Below are 24,796 nucleotides of genomic sequence, written 5' to 3' on the forward strand. Positions count from 1 at the left end.
ATGACATCAAAAATAATTGTAAAGTAATCAATTTTGAGAAAATAAATGCCTTTTACACGAAAAGCCAAATTGACTTCTAAGAAGCTGGGCGTCATCAATAGAGCACGGCAACACTTCAAGCCGGCCCACATTCTAGCGGTCTACAAGCCGGCCACACATGGAGTATTGCTGTCATCTCTGGTCTGGCGCACCCCAGTATCAGCTCGATCCATTTTTATAACTTTTTTTTTTATATATTTGACCGCGTGCCACGCAGAGCAGCTCGAATTGTCGGGGAAACAGTGCTTTGTGAACGGCTGGATCACTTGGCGTTGCGTAGAGACGTCGCTTCACTGTGTGTCTTCTACCGCATTTATCCCGGGGAGTGTTCCGAAGAGCTGTTTAACCTGATTCCTGCCGCCGAATTCCACATTCGCACGACACGCCACAAGTTAGGATATCATCCCCACCATCTGGATGTCTAGCGGTCCTCCACAGTGCGGTTTTCAAGGAGCTTTCTTCCACGTACTACAAAGCTGTGGAATGAGCTTCCTTGTGCGGTGTTTCCGGGACGATACGACATGGGTACCTTCAAAAAAAGCGCGTACACCTTTCTTAAAGGCCGGCAACGCTCTTGTGATTCCTCTGGTGTTGCAAGAGAACGTGGGCGGCGGTGATCACTTAACACCAGGTGACCCGTACGCTCGTTAGTCCTCCTATTACATAAAAAAAAAACAAATCGCCTACGTAGAGGAATATTCGATTAGAAGAATGAATCTCAAGAAAAACTAAAGCCACTAATGTATAAAATTGTGAATTAAATTCAATTAAAATTTAATTAAAATTAAATGTAATGGTAGAAGTATCGCATCAAACTACCAAGGAATTAGCGGCATGGTATGATGTTAGCATATCAAAATGTTTCCCCATTTCAATCTACTGGATAATTTTTTTATTAATTCTGTGCTTCATAAATGGGTGCGCCATGATTTAACAAACCTACAGAGAAAAGCAATATTACCACAATGACGCTACCGGCTCTGAAATTAAAGGAGTTTCAAACGCTGTGATAAAATGGCTTCGCGTAGAAAACTAATGCTTGGTGATCAGAACAGGTCAAGCAATTAAAGGAGATTTCGAAACTCGCAAACTCGAGAGACAGCACTTATTCGTCACCCTCTCTTCATCATTATAGCTCCATAATAACGTAAGACCTTACACAGGTTGAGAATTCATTTTAATCTACTGAAACTTTATGAAAAAACCCGCTGACATAATTTTTACCAAAAAAGACTAATGGGATTTTCGCGATTTGGACAGTTTATTTATATGGCGAAAAGTTTCATAAGAAGCAATTTAAAAAACACCTTCTCATAATTTTTTGAGTTGTGATCTCCAGATTTCTACTGCATCGGTATATATATAATGACGTTCTATACATATGGACATATCATTCGCAGTCTGATAATAGAATGGCAAAAATGTGCTTAAAGACAATATAAGCACACTTTTCTCCTCAGTCGTGTGTCAATCAACAAGTCTTAGTGTGGTACAAAAAGTGCTTAAAGAATACATTAACGACTCAAGAAAATAATGGTGTGACTTATCATCGGTAAGGATATTTTATTTATATAAGATTGTAATTCAAAAAGCGGAAGTATTTTAATAAAACGAATATTTTCTCATTTAATATGGTACAATATTATTGACAAGTCCCCAGACAAGACCCGCTTGTCAGAATGGGACAGACGAAAGGACACAGTCAGAAATGAAAACAATAGAGTCGCTCTTTTTAACCGACTTCAAAAAAGGAGGATGTTCTCAATTCGTTTGATTGATGATAATGATGATGATTTAACCACATTTAAAACTTGACAGAAGCTGTCATACAAATATATGTTGCTGTCCGCTTACACTACATTTAGCAAAAAGATACCCTGGAAAAGATGTCTAAGTCTAACAGACAAATTTTATTTAAATCAAGGAAATTAACATTTAAATAACCAGTTTATCTAATAATTTTATGTAAATAAAAATAATATGATATTTGAGGATTAGTTTCTCTCATTAAAGTTTACCTTGAATTACTAAATCCTAATCCCTTTACAACGTAAAATAATGTAGAGATATCCAGGGTAAAGACTTCGATTAAATAAATATTACACCTTACAAGAAAACGCTTGAAGTTTTCAGCACAAAAGGGCAATTTGAGAATAGTACTATACAGTACAAAATAAAACAATCTTTCATGTGTAAAATATGCTCTAGATTATGTGTAAATAATTTAGATTTACATCAATACCACGAATCATAAACTTCATAATTTCGAGGCAATCTTGAATTAAGCTCCTTCCCTTGAGGTTTTCAGCTTCCATTGAGATGTAAGATTAAAATTTATGGCTCAATCCTGATAGCTTATTATTTCGATACAGTTGAGAGGTACAGATTGACAGTTGAGTGAAGTGGGATATCTTTTTAGTCCAGGAGGAATCGAAGCATGAGTATCGAAAACTATTCCATCTCAAAATTTTATGCGATCCTCTTCTAATTGCCCTACTGATATTATAAATGCATGTTGTCATGGGGCAACCCCGTGCCATATTGTTGAGAACGAAATTGCTTAAACAAATGCAAGGAATTGTTATTTTTAAACCGAACATTTTTTTTTATATTTTTTATCAAAACAAACATAAAAATGGTCCTCTGACTTTTCACGATAAAATCAATATAATATTTTTAGAGATATACATTTTAAAAGGTTCGAAAAATCTCAGATTTGTGCACTTTTAACCCATGAAAAATATATTATAAATATAAAAAAAAAAACAAAAATAATAGTTTGAAGTTATACTTCTTTACGCGCGTTAAGAAAAAATGATAGTGAAATTATAAGATGCGCGCGAATAACTAAATCATAAAAGTAACAGGTTGAAGTAACACGAAAGTAACAGGTTGAAGTTGGTTATTAAAATATGTCTTTTAAACATTTGACATGTTTGTTGTTTCGAACCGGGGACTCTAAGCCGGGTTCTAAGCGGGGGCAGTAGTCAGGGTCACTAACCACTGGCCTATATGATTGAATCGAATTAACTTTTAATTTAATGAAGAATTATGTTCGAAACTTCTAATAAAATATTTCCTAGTTTACGAAGGTTAGTAAGTTCAATCACAGTAAAATAATAAAGTACAGAGTTATGCCATGCATAAAATTAATTTCTAAATCACATTAACCGAGTATTACCGACTAATGACTGGTATTTAAAAACACTACGAATCACGCAAACTTATTTCATATCTTTTCAATCTGGAGCGTTTTAAATATTTAAATTTCTATTCTTGTGAGTGCATGGCTGTTTGTACAAATGACTTAGTTTTAAGATTAATTTTATAACTACTTATGCAGTGCTTTTGTCATTTCAATTACATTCATTTCTATTTAATTAAATAAAGTTTATTCTATGTTTATTAATTTGTATATTCTTGTGCATTTTATGTGGTTACTCTGGAAATCAGATGAATAAGTCACTTCAAGTATTATGGGGTGACTAAATTTTTGCATTAAATCTTTGCACTGTTTTGGAAGACCCAATATTAACGAAAGCCATATGATAACATTTTACAATCGCAATTCATTCAGCATGTGAATTCGTGGTAGAAAAAACTGAAAGCTATTAATTAGTGATATAATTAACAAATTGTTATGTTTTTAAAGTGATAACCCTCACTTCTAGGATTAAGACGCAAACGTCACTCCAACGGTTAGCTCAGTTGGTTAGAGCACTGGCACGGAACGCCAGAGGTCGTGGGTTCAAATTTTATTTGTGTATAATTAACAAGTTACAAATTTCATACAATCTATGCGACGTGTCATTTGTTTTAGATAAGTAACTTAGATGTCATTGCATAGTATTACACAAAGTTTTTACAATATTACAACTTACAATTATATAAAAACTAGCTGACCCAGCAAACGTTGTATTGCCGATATTAAAATCGCGATACAAAAGGAACTGTTGACCGTAGATGGGTGAAAATTTGAAGTTGTATGTATTTTTTAATGCTGACTCATAATCAAATAAATTTAAAAGAGATGTCAGAAAAAATTTAAAAAAAAATCCGTGTGGACCACCCTTAACATTAAGGGGTATGAAAAATAGATGTTGGCCGATTCTCAGACCTACTCAATATGCTCACAAAATTTCATGAGAATCGGTCGAGCCGTTTCGGAGGAGTACGGGAACGAACATTGTGACACGAGAATTTTATATATAAGATACTCAGATTTCATAGATCATTATTTTCCAGGTTTTATTTGCTAGTGCAATAAATCAAACATATAAAGATACACTGGGAGACATCTCTCGTTACTCTGTTAAGATATTCAAATTCAAATTAAAAAAAAAACTTTATTCACTGTAGAACTAAAGTTATTTAGTGGATGTCATGATGAATTACAAAAGTATAACATTCAAATGAGTATAACAATATTCATTAACAATAAATTTAGAAAAATATAAAACATAAACGTAATCCTAACTATCTTCATTATTCAAATAATTTTTCACATTATAATAGGCCTTAGATATTAATTTATTTTTTACGAACCATTAAAAATTTTTAATAGGTAATATCTTAATATCATTTGGGAAAATATAATACAATCCTCTTTAAAAGATTTAGCAATTTTACGGAGCCTAGTAGATAGAATTGCGAGCTTATGTTTGATTCCAGTGTTGTTAGTGTGTACATCGATTATTCTTTTTAATTTAGATTATATGGTTAGGAGAGAGAGTAGGAGAGCTGGCACCAATGTTTGGGTAGGTATTTGAGGCAAGCTGAAGACTTGTTCCATATCCCCTTATTATACCCCAACTCGAAGCTGCAGACCTGGCTCGTGAATAGCGGGGCTAAATGAACCCCTAAAGTCATAGTAAATAAAATTTTTATATTCCCAAAAATATGCTTGAGGCAATATGCAATTATTATACGTTGTCGTGTTATGTTTAAAAAATAAAATAAATAATAAGCTAGACTTTAATCGGGGTTTTAACATTACCAGACGCGTGCAAAATAATTTTGGAAAAATATAAAAAATGTTATTGCAACTTGATATTTTAATAAATATTTAGAACTAAGAAATAAGATCCTCGAAAAGAGAAATTATTTTTTTTAAAAGGGACTTTTTACCTGCCAGGTGATCTAAGAATTATATATAGGTGCGATTGAGTGGCGCTATAGGCAAGAGAGCGTTAATCGGTAGTTACCGCGTCACTATTGGCTCTGACAAGGTCACGTGACCTACAATAGCCATTACTCATGGGGTTTCTAGGCGAAATTTTGGAGTCGTATTATTCTAGTAATTCTGTTATAGGAAGAGATAGACATATACGATCCTGGACTTTTTGTACACCTCATTAAAGTGTACAATACTGTGGTAAATTATTTTGTTATATCTCGTAGGGTTCAGCCTGCATTTTTAATGTAATAAAATGTAAAAAATTTGTTTATTGGCAACATGATATTAGAAACCTCTAATATGATATCGTATAGTACCCATTACACTAAAATCCTTTTTAATATTGTTACAGTGCCTCCCCACCAGTTGATACTGTACGACAAATCGGGTCGGGACGTCTCAGGTGTGGTCGGTCCGTTAGAAGAAGGAAACGAGCTTGTGCTTGTGTGTGAAGTCAGAGGAGGTAAGATTTGTATTGTATATTATTCCATTGCTACTTATATATGGCAAATTATTTGCTTGATAGTATTAAAGTGGTTATGTATAATTAACTCTCCTTTCTTTCGCCAGTTTTATGGAATAAACTTAGCTACAATTAGTAGATACAAAATACTCGAACACAAAATAAATACAAGAATCACTCTTTTATAACTATTCTCTTGGCTCTTTGCTGTAACAGTGACAAAGACATTACGGCAAACCTATCAGAGTTACAAATAAAAATACATTTAATTTTAAGCTATTGTATAGCTTCTATCGCGGGCCTTGAGCGTGGAGACCGAATCCAGAAATTCTGTAACGAAAATAACCTAACACTTACTTACTAGATGTATATAGATATTTCGGCACGGTCATTACAGTTGCCGTGGAACAGCGGTTATCACGTATGCTTTTTATGCAGAAGGTCCCAGGTTCGAGCCTGGGGTACATCTTGATTTTTTTAATTTCCTTATTTTTTTCATCACGCTTTTTTAATTTTTATTATTATGACAAGCATTTTTATTTAGTTTCACCTGTCCCGTTGTCTGTCTGTAATCAAATCTTGCAAGTTAAATTTTACTCACTTCCCGTTTTCCTTTTTTAAAATTAATTTTATCAAAAAAAAATACTGCATAAATAAATAATTATAATTGCATAAGTTGATAAAAAACGCTATGCAATAGCTTTACCGCGGCAGTCCCCGAGTGCCACACGTCTTTTTTTATTTATTTAATCTACGTAACCTCATCTAAATAAATTGTATGTGTGGTTATCAATTTATTGAAGTCAAAGCAATAAATAAATATTTCATTCGATATGTGTCTTTGATGTAGACCATAAGAGCGTTTACGCCCTATCCGAATCCGATCCGTACCCGTGGAAACACGGTCGGGTTTAGTCGTAGAAATATTTCTAAGGGCTTACGGAAAGAAATCGAATGACGGAAGCCGGATCTAGTGCGTAAACTACCATAGAAATAGTTCTACTACTAATTCGTACCGTGCTTTCACGGGTACGGAGCGGATTCGGATCGCACGTAGTGCGAAAGCGCCCTAAATCTGTACGCCCACGGAATTTATGGATTTACGCACTGTATCGATGGGAAATTTAGTCCCTGTTTGTTCTAGAGTTTTCATAAGAGACTCGACGTTGGCCTGTCGCCTCCAGCATGCCATGTCTATGGAAACTGACCATAACTTGGAGTCCAATTAATTCAGATCTGGGCTAGACTATGGCCAGTTTTCAGCTCTTTTAAACTCTGGGAGGTTCAATTCCAGCCAAGCTTAGATAGGTTGTGCTCTGTGACAAGGTATAGGCTTTAGTATGGTACTCATACATATAGGGTCCCAGCGAAGCGGAAATCTTCATTTTTTTTGTGTTGTTACTGGATTTCGGCGAATTCTGGATTTAGCACCATTAACAGCGTTTAACAGCTTACTTCTGGGATTAAATATACAAATTAAATTTGTAATCAAAATTTACGAACGGTGTGGAACTCGAACCCGCGACCTCTCGGGTTCCGTCCGAGCACTCTTCACCTGAGCCAGCCGTTCGAGTGACGTATCGTTCGCAAATCTTGGATTGTCTTGTTCAACGCTCAGGCTGTGGCTCCATCTACAGGATCTACTTTACAGTTGATAGCCTGCTCAACCCCAATTGTTGCATATTAGGAAATTGACTTTAAATGTCACTCTTTCAAACCTCAAAAAAAAATTTTAAAGTTTAACATTAAAGTGATAAAATTGACTTGAGATGGAGCCAAAACCTGAGAGTTGAACAAGACATACCGAGATTTACCATCCATATGTCACTCGAACGTTTGGCTCAGTTAGCTCCCAACAGCTCGGACGGAACCCGAGAGGTTGCGGGTTCGAGTCCCGCATCGTTCATAAATTTTGGTTAAAAATTTAATTTGTATAGGATTTTTATCTTTTATTGTGATAGACAGAGCATGTGTTGATATATATAACGATATAAGGACATACCTACATACGACTGATGGCTAGCTGCTAGCTAATACAAGCAATTGTGTTTTGAAGATGTACCACTTATTAAATGTCATCTTACAATCCATTCTTGTCATTTAAAATTAACCTCAAAAGAAATATGTGGAATTGCGGGAAATGCTCAAAATATATCTAAGAAAAAATAAGTTTTAATTCGTGACAATATGTTTTTAAACGAGTATTTTATTAAAGAACCTGCTTTATATTATAAAGACATCATTGAGTAAAATGATATCTTTTAAAATTATGGTTTTAATATAATTTATTAACATACAAGATGAGAGAAAATAGAAATTCAATATTTTTTCAATATTTAAATAAAACACTTTGTAGAGGATTAAAACGCGTGTAGTTGGAACTGCTTTTATATTAGATTTTGCGTAAAAGTTAAATTTTTATTATTATTTTAGCTAACCCGACGTTTCAAGACCTTTTCAGATCTCGTTTTCACGCTTTTTATCGCTTCAAAAGTGTTCTTTTAAACTGTGTAACACTCGCGTTAATGACAGAAAAAATTCCAATAATTTGTTGAAAAAGAATTTATTGAATTCAAACTAATATGCTATATTATTAACCAAATCGGAACGATTTATTGCAAAAACCATTAGACCCTTAGGTTAAACTTAAGATATCTCGAAAGAATATCGTAAACATAACAAAAGAAGTACTACAAAAGTTCGCTCTCTTGTAAATTAATGTAGTAAGACAGGCTTATGTATTAATCATATAGAATAGAGCTATTCAAACATCTCCAGATCGCAATAGCTCGAAACATTATTTACAAAGCTAACATTCACATCAATGCTCTCATATACAACCCGAATTTCATTATACGAAGTTACTCAAGTTAATAAATACACAAGTTTACTCCCAAGTGGGAGATGAGAAATTAAATCGATTACTTTGATATATTGAGCTTAAAACTTATAGATAAGTCACTCGAGATCCCAAACGGCAACCGTGTTAAGTTATATATTGCCTGGAGATAACGTACTTTATTGCTCTGAAATATTTTTGCAACGGATTATTACTACGATAAGCAACGGCTACAAATACATTGGTATTACAATATTTTGTTGTAAATAAAACTATTGGGATTCTTATTTTAGTATTTTTTGGTTTAGTATGGTAGTTATGAAACACGTAAAATTCGTTAAGCAAATACTTATTCTCAGAGTTTTGTAACTATCATTTAAATCATTTTTTTTTAATTAATGATAGTAAGGAACGTGACGAGCTGAACGTGCCACTGATAGTAATTGATACGCACTGCCCATTACAATGCAGAGCCACTCATGATTCTTGAAAAATCCAAAAATTCTGTCCAGCACTTCAATTGCGCTCGTCACCTTGAGATATAAGATGTTATGTCTATTAAGTTACGGCGCCCTTCAGTACGAAAATCAGTAATGCTTATCCATTATTGCTTCACGGCAGAAAAATGTGCCGTTGTGGTACCCATAACTTAGCCAGCATCCTGTGCAATGGAGTCTTCCACTGGTAGAATGAACGCATTACTTTGTAGGTCTGTTTGTCTGTCATAATACTTTTTATTATTAACGCTTGGAGGCAACTAATTCTATATTACTGCTGGATGCTAGCAAAGTTCATCATCAAACTACAAATGCCTTATAGTTATGTTCTATGCTCAAGGGGCGTTTTCCCTCGCACAACATCATATAAACAGATCATCTAAACGGACTAGGTACTTCTACGTAATTAAGGTGTGTCGTCTTTAATAAAAGTAATTTAAAAGCCGAATTGCTTTAATTGAATGAGAGCATTGCAACCGTTACATTTGTGATTTAACTTTATGGAAAAGGAAGACAAATGGGCATCCAGTTTACCTGATGTTAAGTCATCGCCACCGCCCGCATTCTCTTGCAACACCACAGGAATCTCAGGAGCGTTGCAGGCTTTTTAAAAAAGTATACGTGCTTTTTTTAAGGTACCCATCTCGTATCGTCATTGAAACACCGCATTGCGTAGGAACACCACATACCCAGATGGTGGGAATGATTTCCATTAACAGCGTTTATAGTTTTAGCAATACTTGTATCTAGACAATTTGTTATTTTTAAAGTGATAACCCTCACTTCTGGGACTAGCCACAAAGTGAGAGTTGAACAAGACATACCAAGATTTACGAACCGTAGGAATGGCTCCATCTATATCTAAGATATTAATCTTAGATAATTTATACGTCTAGATAGAGTCTCTTGCTCTTAGACAACCGATAAAAACCACCCAGAAATACTAGTTTAGTGTGCGTGAGAAGCTACGTCTTTCACTTGCTATTTATATGACACTTTGTGTTAGTGTGCCTGAATTACTCAAAATAGAGTTTTTTTTTTACATTTTCACAGATGTCATAGTCTATCTAGACGTATAAATGATCTCAGCCTAGATATAACCTTATTTATTAGGTTATTCTATGAAATCGACAAAACGATTTCCAACGAAATATTACAGAAACAACATCCTGAGTGCATAGCGCAGCTGAATTAAAAGCTAAATTTACCAGGAAAAATGCAATCGTTTAACGCTACTTATGCTAGTCTATATCAAAATAACAAGCCATTTTATATTCAGAGAACGGATAACCTCAATCGAGTTTGCGCTATTTTTGCATCAACTCAATTTATTTGCAGAACTCCATAGTACTTGCGGTATAATTGCAAATTATGCAATGGAGTTGCAGCGCATCTTGCAATCTAACTTTTATTACTGGAATATATTTTTACAAGACAGTTGTGTTGGATCATGATCCAACACAATTTCAATCAATACTTTCATTATTAATTAGTCTGGCTTACAATAATAACGAAATTCGAAATTCTTTGCTTATCTAATATATAAAGTTCTCGTGTCATGGTGTTAAACATTGAACTCCACCGAAACGGCTTGACCGATTCTCATGTAATTTTGAGTGTAGGTAGGTCTGAGAATCGGACAACATCTATTTTTCATCCGGATAAATGTTAAGGGTGGTCCACACGAAGTTTTTTTTTAATTATTTTTTTAATTTATTTGATTATGAGTCAACATTAAAAAATACATACAACTTCAAATTTTCACCCATCTACGATCAACAGTTACTTTTGTATCGCGATTTTAATATCTGCAATACAACGTTGGTCAGCTAGTATTATATATAATTTGTTATGTTTTTAAAGTGATAACGCTCACTTCTGGGATTAATACACAAATAAAACTGAAAACAAAATTTAATAAACGATGCGAGACTCGCCTTCCGTGCGAGTGCTCTTCCAACTGAGCTAACCGTTCGAGTGACGTATCGTCATAAAATTTTGTATTCTTTTTTCAACTCTCAGGTTGTGGCTTCATCTACAGGATCTACTTTACAGGATAAGTTTAAAAACATAGCAAATTGTTTAGATTTGCAAGAGCGAGATTTAACGTCAATTTCCTAATATGCAAATATTGGCGTTGAGCAGGTTGTTTAGTGTAGTGTGTGCCGTAAAGCAGTAATGTGTAAGCATTATTATGTTTCGGTCTGAAGGGCGCCGTAGCTATTAAAAGTGAAATTACAGGGCAAATGAGATTTAACATCTAATGTCTCAAGGTGACGATCGCAATAGTAGTGCTGCTCAGAATTTTTAGGTTTTTCAAGAATTCTGAGCGGCACTGCATTGTAATTGGCAGGGCGCATCAATTATCATCAGCTAAACGCTTGTCTCATCCCTTATTGTCATAAAAAAAGATACATAAATAAAAAAGGTAGAAAAAATTTTTAGATCGTAAATACGATGAAATCAACGTTATTGTCTAAGTACATAGTATACATATCTCAGACTTCACATATTTATTGAATATATTTTCAGTTGTAGTCGGTTTTATGAGACGTAATAAGTGACTTAAAATGATCAATACAGCCTGAAACGAAGCTTGGGACTACGATAACGTAATTACAGCGAAAACCTCGCCTGTTTCTTACAGCTATTTTATATCTAGGGTTGTCTTGGAAATTCGTTCCATTAAAAGATTTTTAAATTCGTTTTTTAATTATCTGTAATGATTGGTTTCAGATGAATGCATTTCTATGTTTTATGATATCTTCATAATGGATTTGTGTGTATAATTTTTTTTTGGGTTTTTAAAAAAAGGCTTACCAACTAGATGTTCAATTAGTATTATGACTACTTATAATTTAAATTTCTTATATTTAATACTAATGTATCTAACTTATAATTAACGAATTGTTAAAAAACGTTTGTGTGGTAAAGGTTACTATAACATAAATGACTTTCTTAATGATACCACAGGTATGTATTGGGAATGGAGTGACCACCCTCAGGCTATTAAATAATAAGTTTAATTGTACAAAATATTGTGTAATAAGTAACAACTTTGTAAACATACTAATTCGATGAAAAAAAAGCCCGCTGATTTTGTTGCGCCCATTCTTCTCAGGTCTGAGGCATTCATTTTGGAATGGGTGGTAGTTTTATGACTTTCAATAAGTGATGTCACATCCTGTTTTGAATAAAAATATTTGAATTTGAATTTGAATATAGGTACAGGTAATGCACAGCATTGCCTTCATTTATTATTGTAAGTTAATCAATACTACTACTAATGTACAGTTACTACTACTAAAACTGTAAGTTTATATTATATCCAAATTATAAGGGTTCAAAAGCGTATTTTTTAAACGTACGCGTGCGTACTATTACTATTATTTCTTAATGTATATTTATCATTTTACTGCATTTAACACGCAAAAGTCGCAACATTCCACCACAAAATATCAAAATGCGAAATTCCATCCGCATCATGTTCATGTCTGCAGATTGACGGAACCAATACGACTAAGGGTACTTCAAGTTTTGAGCAAACTCTCAAATTAAAGGCCAGAAACGCATCAAATCTCCCCAACACCAGGTGGTGTTGGGGATGTCCATGGGAGGTTTTCTCACCACATTCCATAAGCTGAACCTGTCGCTCGTCCAACCCCTCTTACATAAAAATATATGCTTCGTATCCGAAGGGATATAACGAGAACCTTCCTATTACTAAGACTCCGCTGCCCTTCCTTCAATACCTTTTCCATATTCCCTGAAATTTCAACATAGCATACTTTCACATTGCCAATAAAATACCAAATTTAAATAATTAAGGTGGAATTCTCTAAAATGGCTGCAAAGTTAAGGTGGAATACTCCAAAATGGCTGCCAGGCAACTAAGACAATTTTTTATCAATATTAAATGAACATGTGATGACTGCTTTTTTATGGTAGAAGAAGGAAAAGGAGATGATGATGAACTCATGTTAAGTGATCACCGGTGCCCACATTATTCTGCAACACCAGAGGAATCACAGAAGTGCTAGGGATCCTTACTTGTGACTAATATCTCATATAAATACAATACGTTAATAGAATTTGTTTGAAAATATAATGCAAAATAATATTTTAACGTTTATAGGTTGATCTTTTATTTTTGTGGACATGAATTTATTTATTTAACTTAAGTTATTGAAAGAAACAGGTCATTTGCAAGTCGAGCTCGAACACAGAGAGTTCCGTACCATCGTACAAAAAATATGACGAAGTTCTTTTTTATGAAAATAAGGGACGAGGCGAACAGGACGTTCAGCTAATGGTAATTGATACGCCCTGCCCATTACAATGCAGTGCTGCTCAAGATTATTGAAAACCCCAAAAATTGAGACATAAGATGTCAAATCTTATATGCCCAGTAATTTCACTAGCTACAGCACCCTTCAGACACAAACACAGTAATGCTTACACTTATTAATGCTTCACAGTAGAAATAGGTGCCTGTTAGGCGACTTTTGATAATTTTAGTCATATATTTTTGTGTGATGCTATTTTGCAATTGGCCAAGAAATACTAGCTGTAGTACACAAACATTCTATTAAAATTTCATGTGTAACTATTACCAATATAATATATGAATACCACGCCCGTTGACAGATCGGGGACATGGACGGACAAACAGTATTAGGGTTCTCGTTTTCTAACTATCCCTTGTAAGATTTGATATTGAGTTGTTTGCGAACTCTCCCGTCTCTATCATAAAAATGTCACAGCCTTAAGAATATAACTCCAAATCTGAATAATACGATACTTTATAATAAACGAAATAATATCTTTGACTCAAGCACGTTGCCACTTTTTGCAATAACACTTGAAACAAAACAAGAGTTTCCAATTGCTTGGCCATTTGCCAGCAGAGGTAGATAAAGAAAGCTAAAGCCAGGAATGAATCTCAATAATATATTCTGTTCGAATCCAGGAATCTTCGGGAATGATTGCAAGAACATCCGTCTTTGTTAAACTTATATTGGCAGTTATTTAAGTGACAATTTATTTTAGGGATTCTTTTCTTGATCGTATATTTCAACAACATAGAAATTATACGAACATAACATTGTCGTACAATTATTTTACTGCTACCCAGTAGTTACAAACCACCGTTATTATACAACAGAGCAGGGATAAATAATTATGTATGTAATACTAGCAACCCGGACTTTTGTAGGACTAATCAAAATTCATGCGTGGAAAACAGTTTATATGCTTACAATCCTCGTTATTCACTACTAATCTGAATAACCTACATAAAAAAGTACAAGCTATAAGAATAACTTTTCTGAGAGAAGTACCAAAAAAATGCGTCACGCCATGCCAAAAAACTTGTTTAACTTTAAAGAAATGTGGTATTTCAAAAAGGCACGGAAGTGTTAACTTTAACTAACAGCAAGCATTAGCAACCTACAAATAAGACTTAAGTATATGTGTAACAGGATTAAGTAGTGTTCATAGCTCGAAAAGCTATACTTTCACCACAAAACTTGTCTAAAAACACCATGTTTGCGTGTTTTCTGCTTACTCTTCGCCTTAAGATAAACATTTCCATTGTACATTTTATACGTGTAACTCCAACGGGTTTTGCGGCGCACGCCAGAATTTTTTTCTACTTACTTGACACTTATCGTTATATTTTGGATAATTCACATTAAATCTTTATAAATTATAGCCTATGTGTTATTCTGATGTGTAAACTATATAATTGTAAAGTTTCATCAAAATCCATTAGGTAGTTTTTGCGTGAAAGAGTAACAAAAACACACATCCACACATTCTTACAAACTTTCGCGTTTATGTTACTAAGTAGAATTATTTATTTTAATGATATATGAAACTACTAAATATAAATACACACATTATATGAATTTACTTGCATTATTATAGGCAGTTTTACTCGTTTTCTTTTGTATTGAACAGGAAATACTGTGGAAGTATGTTCGTTCCATAATTTTGTTTGAGAAACTTCCATTGGAGACTGTATGATGTTGTAAGTGAACGCTGCGCATTCAGTAAGTCGGTTTGGTGTACCAAGAGATCGATAAAAGTGTTCCTTTTAAATATATTGTTATTATATTGAAGAAAATATTCAATTCCGTTACAAAATTGACTGTTTTTCAGAATACTGTGAAATTATAAAATAAACACAATTGTGAATTTTATATTCTCTCAGTAAAAATTAGTATTCAATTTAATTTTATCGTTCAGTTTTTACGCTTTAACAATTTCCTGCTGACTAGAAATCTAAATATTACATTTAATATTCACTTCATCAAAAACTGTGTAATACTGAAAGTGTGGCCAGAATATTTCGTTGTTATAAACATTGTTCACAAGCTAGTCCAATTCAGATTAAATACAAACAAAAATATATAGCTAGATCATTAATTTTTTATATAAAAATCTTATCGATTTGTTTGTTCGCGATGAATTCCGAAGCTACTTAATCAAATGTTCACCCTATGTACATTTTGATCCAACTTTAGGATAGTTTTTATTTTGATTCGTGATCCATTATAAGTTTTAATTTCAAATATTTATTATATAATAATTCTATGAGATAAATTTTTGACGCGCAGAGGACAATGTCACAGTAGAAACCTCAAAAGGTTTCTACTGTGACATTGTTCATTACAGGAACAGGGAAAAACTATATATTCATAAGCTTTAACGATCTACCGTTTGTGGTAGATGATAGCCATGAGATTGTATTGTTTGCTGATGATACTTCACTTATTTTTAAAGTGAAGCGACGTGCAGATATTGATGACGAGGTAAACAACGACGACACTACGGTCTTCTTGGGTATCACGTTAGATAAAAAGCTTCAGTGGGGTCCACATATTGCCCATCTAGCAGATAGACTCAGCTCTGCGGCATATGCAGTTAGAAAGATTAGAGAGTACACGAATGTTGCGACCGCTAGATTAGTGTACTTCAGTTATTTTCACAGAATCATGACGTACGGTATTTTACTATGGGGTCATGCTGCTGACATTGATATTGTGGTTGTTTTGCAAAAGAGAGCTGTTCGTGCTATATATTGGCTTAGCTTGGTTATAGACAGTCTCTCAAAGAAAATTTTAAGAAATAAATATTATGACTGTTAATTCTCAGTACATTTATGAAAATTTAATAAACGTTCACAAAAATCGTCACCTTTTTGGTCTTAATAGTGATTTTCATTATTATAACACTAGAAATAAGGGATTGCTTGTAACTAATTCTAGTAGGCTTCATAAGATACATAATAGCTTTAAGGGTAAATGTATACACTGCTATAATAAAGTCCCAGCCACTGTTCAGGCATTATCTATAAATAAATTTGAATGTTTTATAAAAAAAGTCGCTCTGTCGTAAATCATATTACTCCACTGCTGAATATCTAAATGTTCTGACAGCCTGGGACTAGATTGTGATTATTTTATAGCGATAGAAATGATTGTACAATAATGTATATTTTTATTGAAAAGAGCGCAAAAAAAGAATGCTGAGAGAGTTTCTTGCGCCGCTTCTTCTCTCTCAGAGCGCCATTTGTTTCCGAAGCGGTAGTAGTATCTAGTAGATATTAGAAATGACATCAAAAAGAATTCTAGAGGAATCAATTTTGAGAAAATAAATGGCTTTTATGCCTTGTAGGCCTTTTTATGCCTTAAGTGAAGTGAAGTGCATCATTCAGCAGCTAGTAATATTATATGTATGGATAGCCAATATATATAATTACAATACTTAATTGTTAAAACTAGCTCTCCGGGGATGTGTACCAAGTATACTGGCAGCACGTCCGCGTTTGATATCAAAGCTGATTCGGTGGCCAAAATAGCTTCCAATGCTTGCTTTTTAACAGCTCTATTGAGACGCGTAGATAGTACTTTGTACCTTAGATAATTGTCAAGATAGAGTCTCTTGCTGTCAGACAACCGATAAAAACAGCTCAGAAATATTAGTTTAGTGTGCGTGACAGGCTACGTCTTACAGTCGCGATTTGTATGACACTGGGTCTGTGTGCGTGCATTACTCCAAATAGAATTAACTCAATTTTTTTTGACGTTCTCACAGCTGTCAAAGTATATCTATACGTATAATTGATTTACTGTTTGTACATTTTCCGCGCCTCTGGGCCCATGGGCCAAGCATCTCGACACCAAACTTAACAAAAATGTAAGACTCACTGAGTCCGATATATTTGTAACGTTTACTGTCTTTGGCAGTCTAAGTGGCAATCCCAGTGCCAACTGAAGTTGCCTGTACATGAAAACGAGCCTGAGGGTAGACGCAAATCGCTTCCCAACCCTACCCCGTTTCCCGCTTGCCATCGCCACGGGCATTGATGTGTTTCATTTAATTTCATTCCTAGCCGGAGAGATACGCATATTGACACTGTCGTTTTATCAAGTAGCTTGCCAATTGGTGCAGATGGCAACGTTTATAGCCAAAAGACTGACTCATTTAGTGTCATGGCCAAATAACGGAGAATTGAGATGTATCTTAACAGTAAATGTTAGGATTCAATAACATGACAGAATTTTCGTTAATCTAATGTTTATGAATAATTTATAATCAGTAACGGTAAGTGAATGTTTGATTTAGAAATCAAACAAATTACAGATCCTAATTGTGTAATGTTTTTATATATTGTATTGACAGTTATGTTTGTAACATCATATTGATAGTTTCAACACAAGTTAAACAAACATCCCTACTAATATTATAAATGTGAATGTAAGTTTGTTCGTTACGCTTTTACGCCGGAGCTACTGAAGTAATTTTGATGAATGTGGTACAGGCTACATTTTATCCCAGAAAAAATCTATGACTCTGAAATGCACGTCGATGAGCTATAACTATACCAATAGGAGGTTTAGTTTGTCATAGCAATCTTCCTCCAAATGAGATTTATATAATGTGTTGGGAATGGGAGCGAAAACGGAATCAGGCACTGGATGTCCTATACATGAGATAATCTTCAATTCCAAACTTTCATATTATTTTTAAAAACCCTTTATCTACGCGAACGAAGTAGCGGGCATCAGCTAGTTTTATATAAAATACATTACATCCACCAACATGATTAATTGCAAGCTCGTAATGTTATACACCAGTAAAGTGCACATTTCCTGAAGCCACGATACAATCTTGTTCGTATATTTTAAAGTTCCTGTTAATTGTTGATTGTATCATTGTTACAAGCGTTTGAATGAAAAAGGTTCAGACTCAAAGAAATAGTGTTGAAAACTGTCCGGATGTTGTGAAAAAGAATTCGTGTGGCACGTAACAGCTGCACTTTTAATTATTTCGTTTTGTTGTCTCTCCTGTTACAATGTGAACATTTTTGATGCTCATGCATGTCTTTTAGCTGACAGTGAGTTTTATTGTTTCGTTCTACATTAATTTGTTGAAAACATTGTAATACTATAAGTTGAAATATTTCTTGCATTACTATCTATTTGTATGGCAGTCCTCCACTCTGTGTTTTTCAAGGAGCTTTCTTCCACGTACTACAAAGCTGTGGAATGAGCTTCCTTGTGCGGTTTTTCCGGGATCAAACGACATGGGTACCTTCAAACAAGCGCGTACATCTTCCTTAAAGGCCGACAACGCAACGCGTGTTGCAAGAGAATGTGGGCGGCGATGATCACTTAAAACCAGGTGACCCGTACTAAATGTTTGTCCTCCTTTTTTCATAAAAAAATGCAACATTATTGTATTCAACGAAATAGAATTTCTTGAAATTATTAAAGGGTGACTAACAAAATGTTAGTCTGCATTATCTTACTTGGCCCACAATAATCTAGTCAATTAAATCGATTACTACGTTAAGATTTCTGATAATTTTATTTCTTAGTTGAATATATAAATTTCATTTCTTCTATCCGTTCACAATTTAATTGCAACAAAAATCGCTCATTTTTTTAATACTTAATTAAAATATAATATACAATAAAGTTATTTTAAACGTATGGGGCTGAGACTTGGGTATTTAGTATAAGGAGATCCTTCACAAACTTCAGGTGGCTCAAAGAGCAATTGAGGGAAAACTGGTAGGAGTTACACTGAGAAACCGGAAAAGAAACGAATGGATCAATCGGGCAAAGCAAAGTGAGCGATGTAACCAAACGTGTTACGAAATTGAAATGGGAGTGGACTGGCCATGTCGCCCGTAAGCATGGCTCGTGGTGCAAGGCAGTGATAGAATGGAGACCGTGGGGTTAGAAACGCCCGAGAGGAAGACCGCAGATGCGGTGGTACGACAATATCAAAAGACTGGCAAGAACAAAGTAGTTGGAAACTGCTCGAGACCGGAAAAGATGGCATAAGCAAAAACCTTAGAGGTTGAGAGTGGCTTAAGAAGAAGAAGAATAAGAAAGTTTTTTTATTGAAATAGAAAAATACTAAATTAGTTTTAAATACATATTTTACAAAACTAAGATTTAAGAAAGATTCGTAATCATCATGAGTTCTGACTGTGGTACTCACACAATATTTTAATAGGCAATCGTGATTTATATGAAATTATTTCTGTAATATTACTTACCTTTTGTTGTGTTATGATCCTAGCACTATACAGAAGTGAATTACAAATACATCATCAATATCCCGTTGCACAGCTAGGCTGATCCGTTGGACGAAATGCAGCTAGTGCTCGGGTTTCCGGTAACTCTTTTGAGTACTTTGAACGACCTCCGCGTCTATTTGAACTGAGTATATTTTCCATTCTTAATATACATAGGATCAAGTTTATATATATTGTAGTACAAGATAGTATAAGCTCTCTACGAAGGTTATACTGCTCGAATATTAGCATTTTACGGGAAAATAAAATAAATTAATGTAAACAGCAACGTAACCGACCACAATACCTCAAAGCTAAAATAAACTAATTGTAGTGTGTAAATTATTATAAAAAAAGGTTATGGGATAACATAATACCTCTACAGAAATTCGCAAGTTGTTTGCAGATTCTATCTGGATTTTTCGAAAATTTATTGTAGTAGGCATTATTTTGCGGAAATTCATAACTATCCAAATGTTTTGAGTTTCCTTGAGTGCTAATTCCGCCAATATTCATTCGTCTTCAAACAATTTGATACGTATTTCGTCTCTACACGAGGCATCCTCAGGAGATGTTGACTCGCCAAACTCTGGAACGAGACAGAATTGAATGAGCCGGATACCGCTCTTTTACACCCTATTCGCATGAGTTGGTGCGCTGAGATTGGTCGGCTGTTGTGACGTATTACCCCCGAAAGAGATACGTAGCAATGGTGAAGAAACCAAATCTGTATATTCATTCAACAATGTAAACATGTTAAGCGGAATCCTTTTTCACATGTATGTAAAATATAAAAATTATTATTGTTTCCGAGTGAGTGACCGGTGTCAATTAAATGTATAGCGAAATGTGATTTGTCGGAATGATTATTTGAATTTTACGACTTCCAAATCTGGAAAAGAATTTGTTTAGATTGCAAAATATATAAATCTGCTTGAATCGGAAAAAAAAATATTAATTATATTATTTTATTATTAAAAAAAATATTATATATTATTTATTAAAAAAAATTATATAACAAACAAGTGTGCGCAAAAATAGATATCTATAATAATAAACTTGCGATAGTTGTTAATTGTTGAGGTTAAAATGTTTAGTCGACGCGTGATTATTGAAACTAGATCTTAACGCGAACGCATTGTTTCCCCAACCAAATTATTTTTAGCAACTTTACTACCATATAGAAGCTAAAAACTTAAAATACAGCAAGATTCCTATATATCGGTTACACAGTCCTCAAACTTACACACTTCCAACCCAGTAAATGGGCAATTGTGACGCGGACGGTACACGGGCGTTTCACTTTCATTGCAGTAGCATATTTCTCGTGAATATTAACATTTTTTTATGGAAAAGGAGGACAAACGAGTGGACGGGTCAGGGCCAGTTACCAGGCTTCTTTGTACAGGATGCTGGCTAGATTATGGGTACCACAACGGCGCCTATTTCTGCCGTGAAGCAGAAATGTGTAAATATTACTGTGCTTCGGTCTGAAGGGCGCTGAAGCTAGTGAAATTACTGGGCAAATGAGACTTAATATCTTTCGTCTCAAAGTAACGAGCGCAATTGTAGTGCCACTTAGTATTTTTCGGTTTTTCAAGAATCCTGAGCGGCACTGCATTGTAATGGGTGTATCAATTAACATCAGCTGGACGTCCTACTCGTCTTGTCCCTTATTTTCATAAAAAAAAACCTGTTGATAAGTGATCATCGCCGCCCACATTCTCTTGCAACACCAAAGGAATCACAGAATTATTATTACTAAGTAAATCACAGAATTATTATTATTCAATAAATCACGTTATCGCAAAAAATCTAAAGGGCCCGTTCTCCAAAACAGAGACGTTCGACATCGAATCATACCACTACACTGACACCGCTCAAACACATACACGTACTTAAAGTTAATTGCGGGAATCAAATGAATTTGATACTTTAGCAAGTTTGAATTTTGTTTTTTTTTAATACCTATGTATTTTTGATAATTGGTTGATGTATTCGTTTAGCGTTAAATATTAGAACTTTAGATGGCAATTCTGTCGCATAACGTCGTGTGCAGTAAACGCCGTTTTTTTTAAATCCAAGATGGCCTCTGCGCAAAATTATGATTTCAACAATATGGGTATCATATCCGTGGTTCTCGAGGGCGCAGAGAACGAATTTGCGATCACTTTTGAAATACAAGATGGCCGCCGCGCAAAATTATGATTTCAATAATATGGATATCGTATTCGAGGTTCTCGAGGGAGCAGAGAACGAATTTGGGGTCACTTTTGAAATTCAAGATGGCCGTCGCGCAAAATTATTATTTCAACAATATGGATATCGTATTCGAGGTTCTCGAGGGTGCAGAGATCATTTTTGAAGTGAAACTTCTTTGGTCGCATGAGGGTAAAATTTTTTCGGATGAAACGGAATAAAGTGTCACAAAAATTGAGATTTGAGTTTGATTGAGATAGAGTGAAAAAATGCGAATGTGGCATGAAGCAGACGGTACCGCTATGAAGTAAAACAATTTCAGTACTATCGTTGTATCATGCAGGTTTAGCGTGCGGCCGCGAGTAAGTAGAACATCTTCCCTACTAGCTTTGTATTGTGCAGGTTTAATGAGAAATAATAAGTAGTAAAACATCTAATAATTTCTAATATTGACAAAAATCAATTGGTTTAGAGAACAGATTAGGATAATTATTAATAAAAACGGGATTTAAAATTGGTTTTAACAGATAAGTTTCACTTTTGACATGTGTACTTTGTACGAACGCCATTTTTTGTGTTGTCTGATGCTTTGGACGTAGCTTCCCCCCTAAGGACACCTCCCCTAAAAGTGGAGTTGAAAAAAATACTGGAGACTTACCTTGTGGGGTATCGTTTGATAGGTCTTTGAAAGTTAGATTCAGGTTTGATACATGACATTTCCTTTGGTCTTTTGAAAATAATGCGGGATTAAGGAAGATATACGTTACATTTATGCAATAGCTTATACCTTATGATTACAATATCTATTGAAATAACTCTTCTTGACATAATATAGTGGTAATAATTGATAAGAAGGGTAGAGCTTCTTGTGGTTAAAAAGAGGATGAAAATTTTTTTTGCATGTAGGGTATCATTAGATAGGTCTGTTAAAATCAAATTTTGAGATTATTTAATTAGGTTGGTAATGGAATGTGTTTTGTAAATATTGTGGGTGAAAAGTCGAAACGTGAATATTTCTATATTTAGGGAATGAAAAATTAATTAAGCATGTGGGATATTGTTAGACAGGCCTTTTATAATATAATTTAAGTTTATGAATGAATTCTAATTTTGACGATGTAAATGATACCCATGAAGAAAATTTTCAGATTTCATAGGCGCCAGCATGGATTTCGATTTTGACCTGATATTCGTTATTGTTTACCCCAAAAACCATGAAAATGACACCCATGAAGAGAAGTTGCTAAATTTCATAGGCGCCATCTTGGATTTCGATTTTGACCCGCTATTCGTTATTGTTAAAGCCCGAAAACCATGAAAATGACACCCATGAAGAGAAGTTGGTAAATTTCATAGGCACCATCTTGGAATTGGATTTTGACCCAATATTCGCTGTTGTTGACCCCGAAAACCATGAAAATGACGCCCATGAAGAGAAGTTGGTAAATTACGTAGGCGTCATCTTGGATTTCGATTTTGACCCGATATTCGTCATTGTTGACCCCGAAAACCATTAAAATGACAGCCATGAAGAGAAGTTGGTAAATTTCATCGCCATCTTGGATGTCGATTTAATATAGACCTTATGTTTAGAAATGAACTTATAAATCACTAATTCTTCAAAAAAATACAGAAACATTTTTTTTTAAATCTGACTGCGTACAAAATATGTAAAGTATCAAAGACAGTATTGTAGAGCTTATAAAAATATTCATGTTCGTACAGCGAACTTTCCGAGTACCAGCTGCTGCATTCAACCGACAGTGTCTACCCACGATGGCGGCCGAGCGCGGACTAACGTTGTTTCGATAGATCTTTCAGTGCAATGCACACGGAGTGACAAAATAAAATAAAAGGGTTATTTTATTTTAACACCACACTTTAAAGCTCATGCTTATCAAAAAATATATGAATTTTAAACGATTCATTTATATTTTGGTCTGAGATTATTTATAACATATTCATTAATTTATTTCCCGTGTTTTTGAAAATATTATATCTGCTTTCCTTACCTAATTTTTAAGAGACAAAATTATGTAAGTAGTACCAGAAAACTGATCCTGAATGAAGCCCCATTTCGTCAATTTTGTGTGAAGAGGTAACGGATAATCGTTTTTACGACATAGAATATCAAAATTTCAAAGCAAAACTTTCCCGCTAATTGGAGATAAAGAAGTAATCTAATTGTGGCAATTTTTAGTTTTGTTAAATTTAGTGTCATTTCATCACAAACTCTACCGAAAAATATCTTATTTTTGTCGGATTCGTAAACGCGTCCTTAAAGGAAAAGGTAAAAGTAGATATCTACACAACCTCAAGCGAACGATCTGTTAACATAGAACTGTATCCCGATAATCGAAGCAGCTCTTGTTAAATTGTAATATATTTATCTCTTTAAGGTCGACCAGCCCCAACGGTTGAATGGTTGGTTGACGGCGTGCCGGCGCCACAGTTCATCGGAGAGAAAACAGACACACACGTGGTTGTAAATAAACTGGAACTTCCACATTTGAAAAGATCTCATCTGAATACCACGTTCAAATGCCGAGCGTCAAACACCAATCTCGTCAGTCCTCAAGAGAAGTCAGTTAGGTTAGAAATGAATTGTAAGTATTGATAAAGTTTCTAATGTAGACGGTAGTTTTGAAAAAAGTTGACTTACAAGAGCAATCCACTATTAGCTGAATTGTAATGTAATGGGTCTGCTGCCCCAATTTTTTAACAAAACATGTTAGCAAAACCGTCCCACCGCTGCACTTGATTTGTGTATGTTTTTGTTTCATTTCAAAAATGAGTTCCGACGAAGTGCATCCAGCTTTTTGTATTTATTTTTATGAACTACTAATGTAACATCCCAAGTAACTGGTTTTTCTGTTCTCAGTTGTAAAAAGACAAAGTATTTTCCTTATTTCACTCCATCACAAATAAAAACAAATAGAATTATCGCTAGCTACGAATTATAGGAACGTCTTCATTCAGTGAACGCTTA

The 24,796-nt window shown here is 34.4% G+C and overlaps 1 protein-coding gene across 1 annotated transcript in view; it reads left to right on the forward strand.

Moving 5' to 3' along the window:
• The window catches only part of LOC126968590 (hemicentin-1-like), a 199,962-nt gene that overhangs the window by 107,209 nt on the left and 67,957 nt on the right, over positions 1-24,796 (forward strand). The window contains exons 5-6 of the mRNA XM_050813599.1: positions 5,568-5,678; positions 24,207-24,413. Coding sequence (XP_050669556.1) covers positions 5,568-5,678; positions 24,207-24,413 — 318 coding nt within the window. The remainder of the gene's footprint in view (positions 1-5,567; positions 5,679-24,206; positions 24,414-24,796) is intronic.

The sequence above is a fragment of the Leptidea sinapis genome, chromosome 16, assembly GCF_905404315.1.
Source record: "Leptidea sinapis chromosome 16, ilLepSina1.1, whole genome shotgun sequence".
NCBI classification, from domain to species: domain Eukaryota; kingdom Metazoa; phylum Arthropoda; class Insecta; order Lepidoptera; family Pieridae; genus Leptidea; species Leptidea sinapis.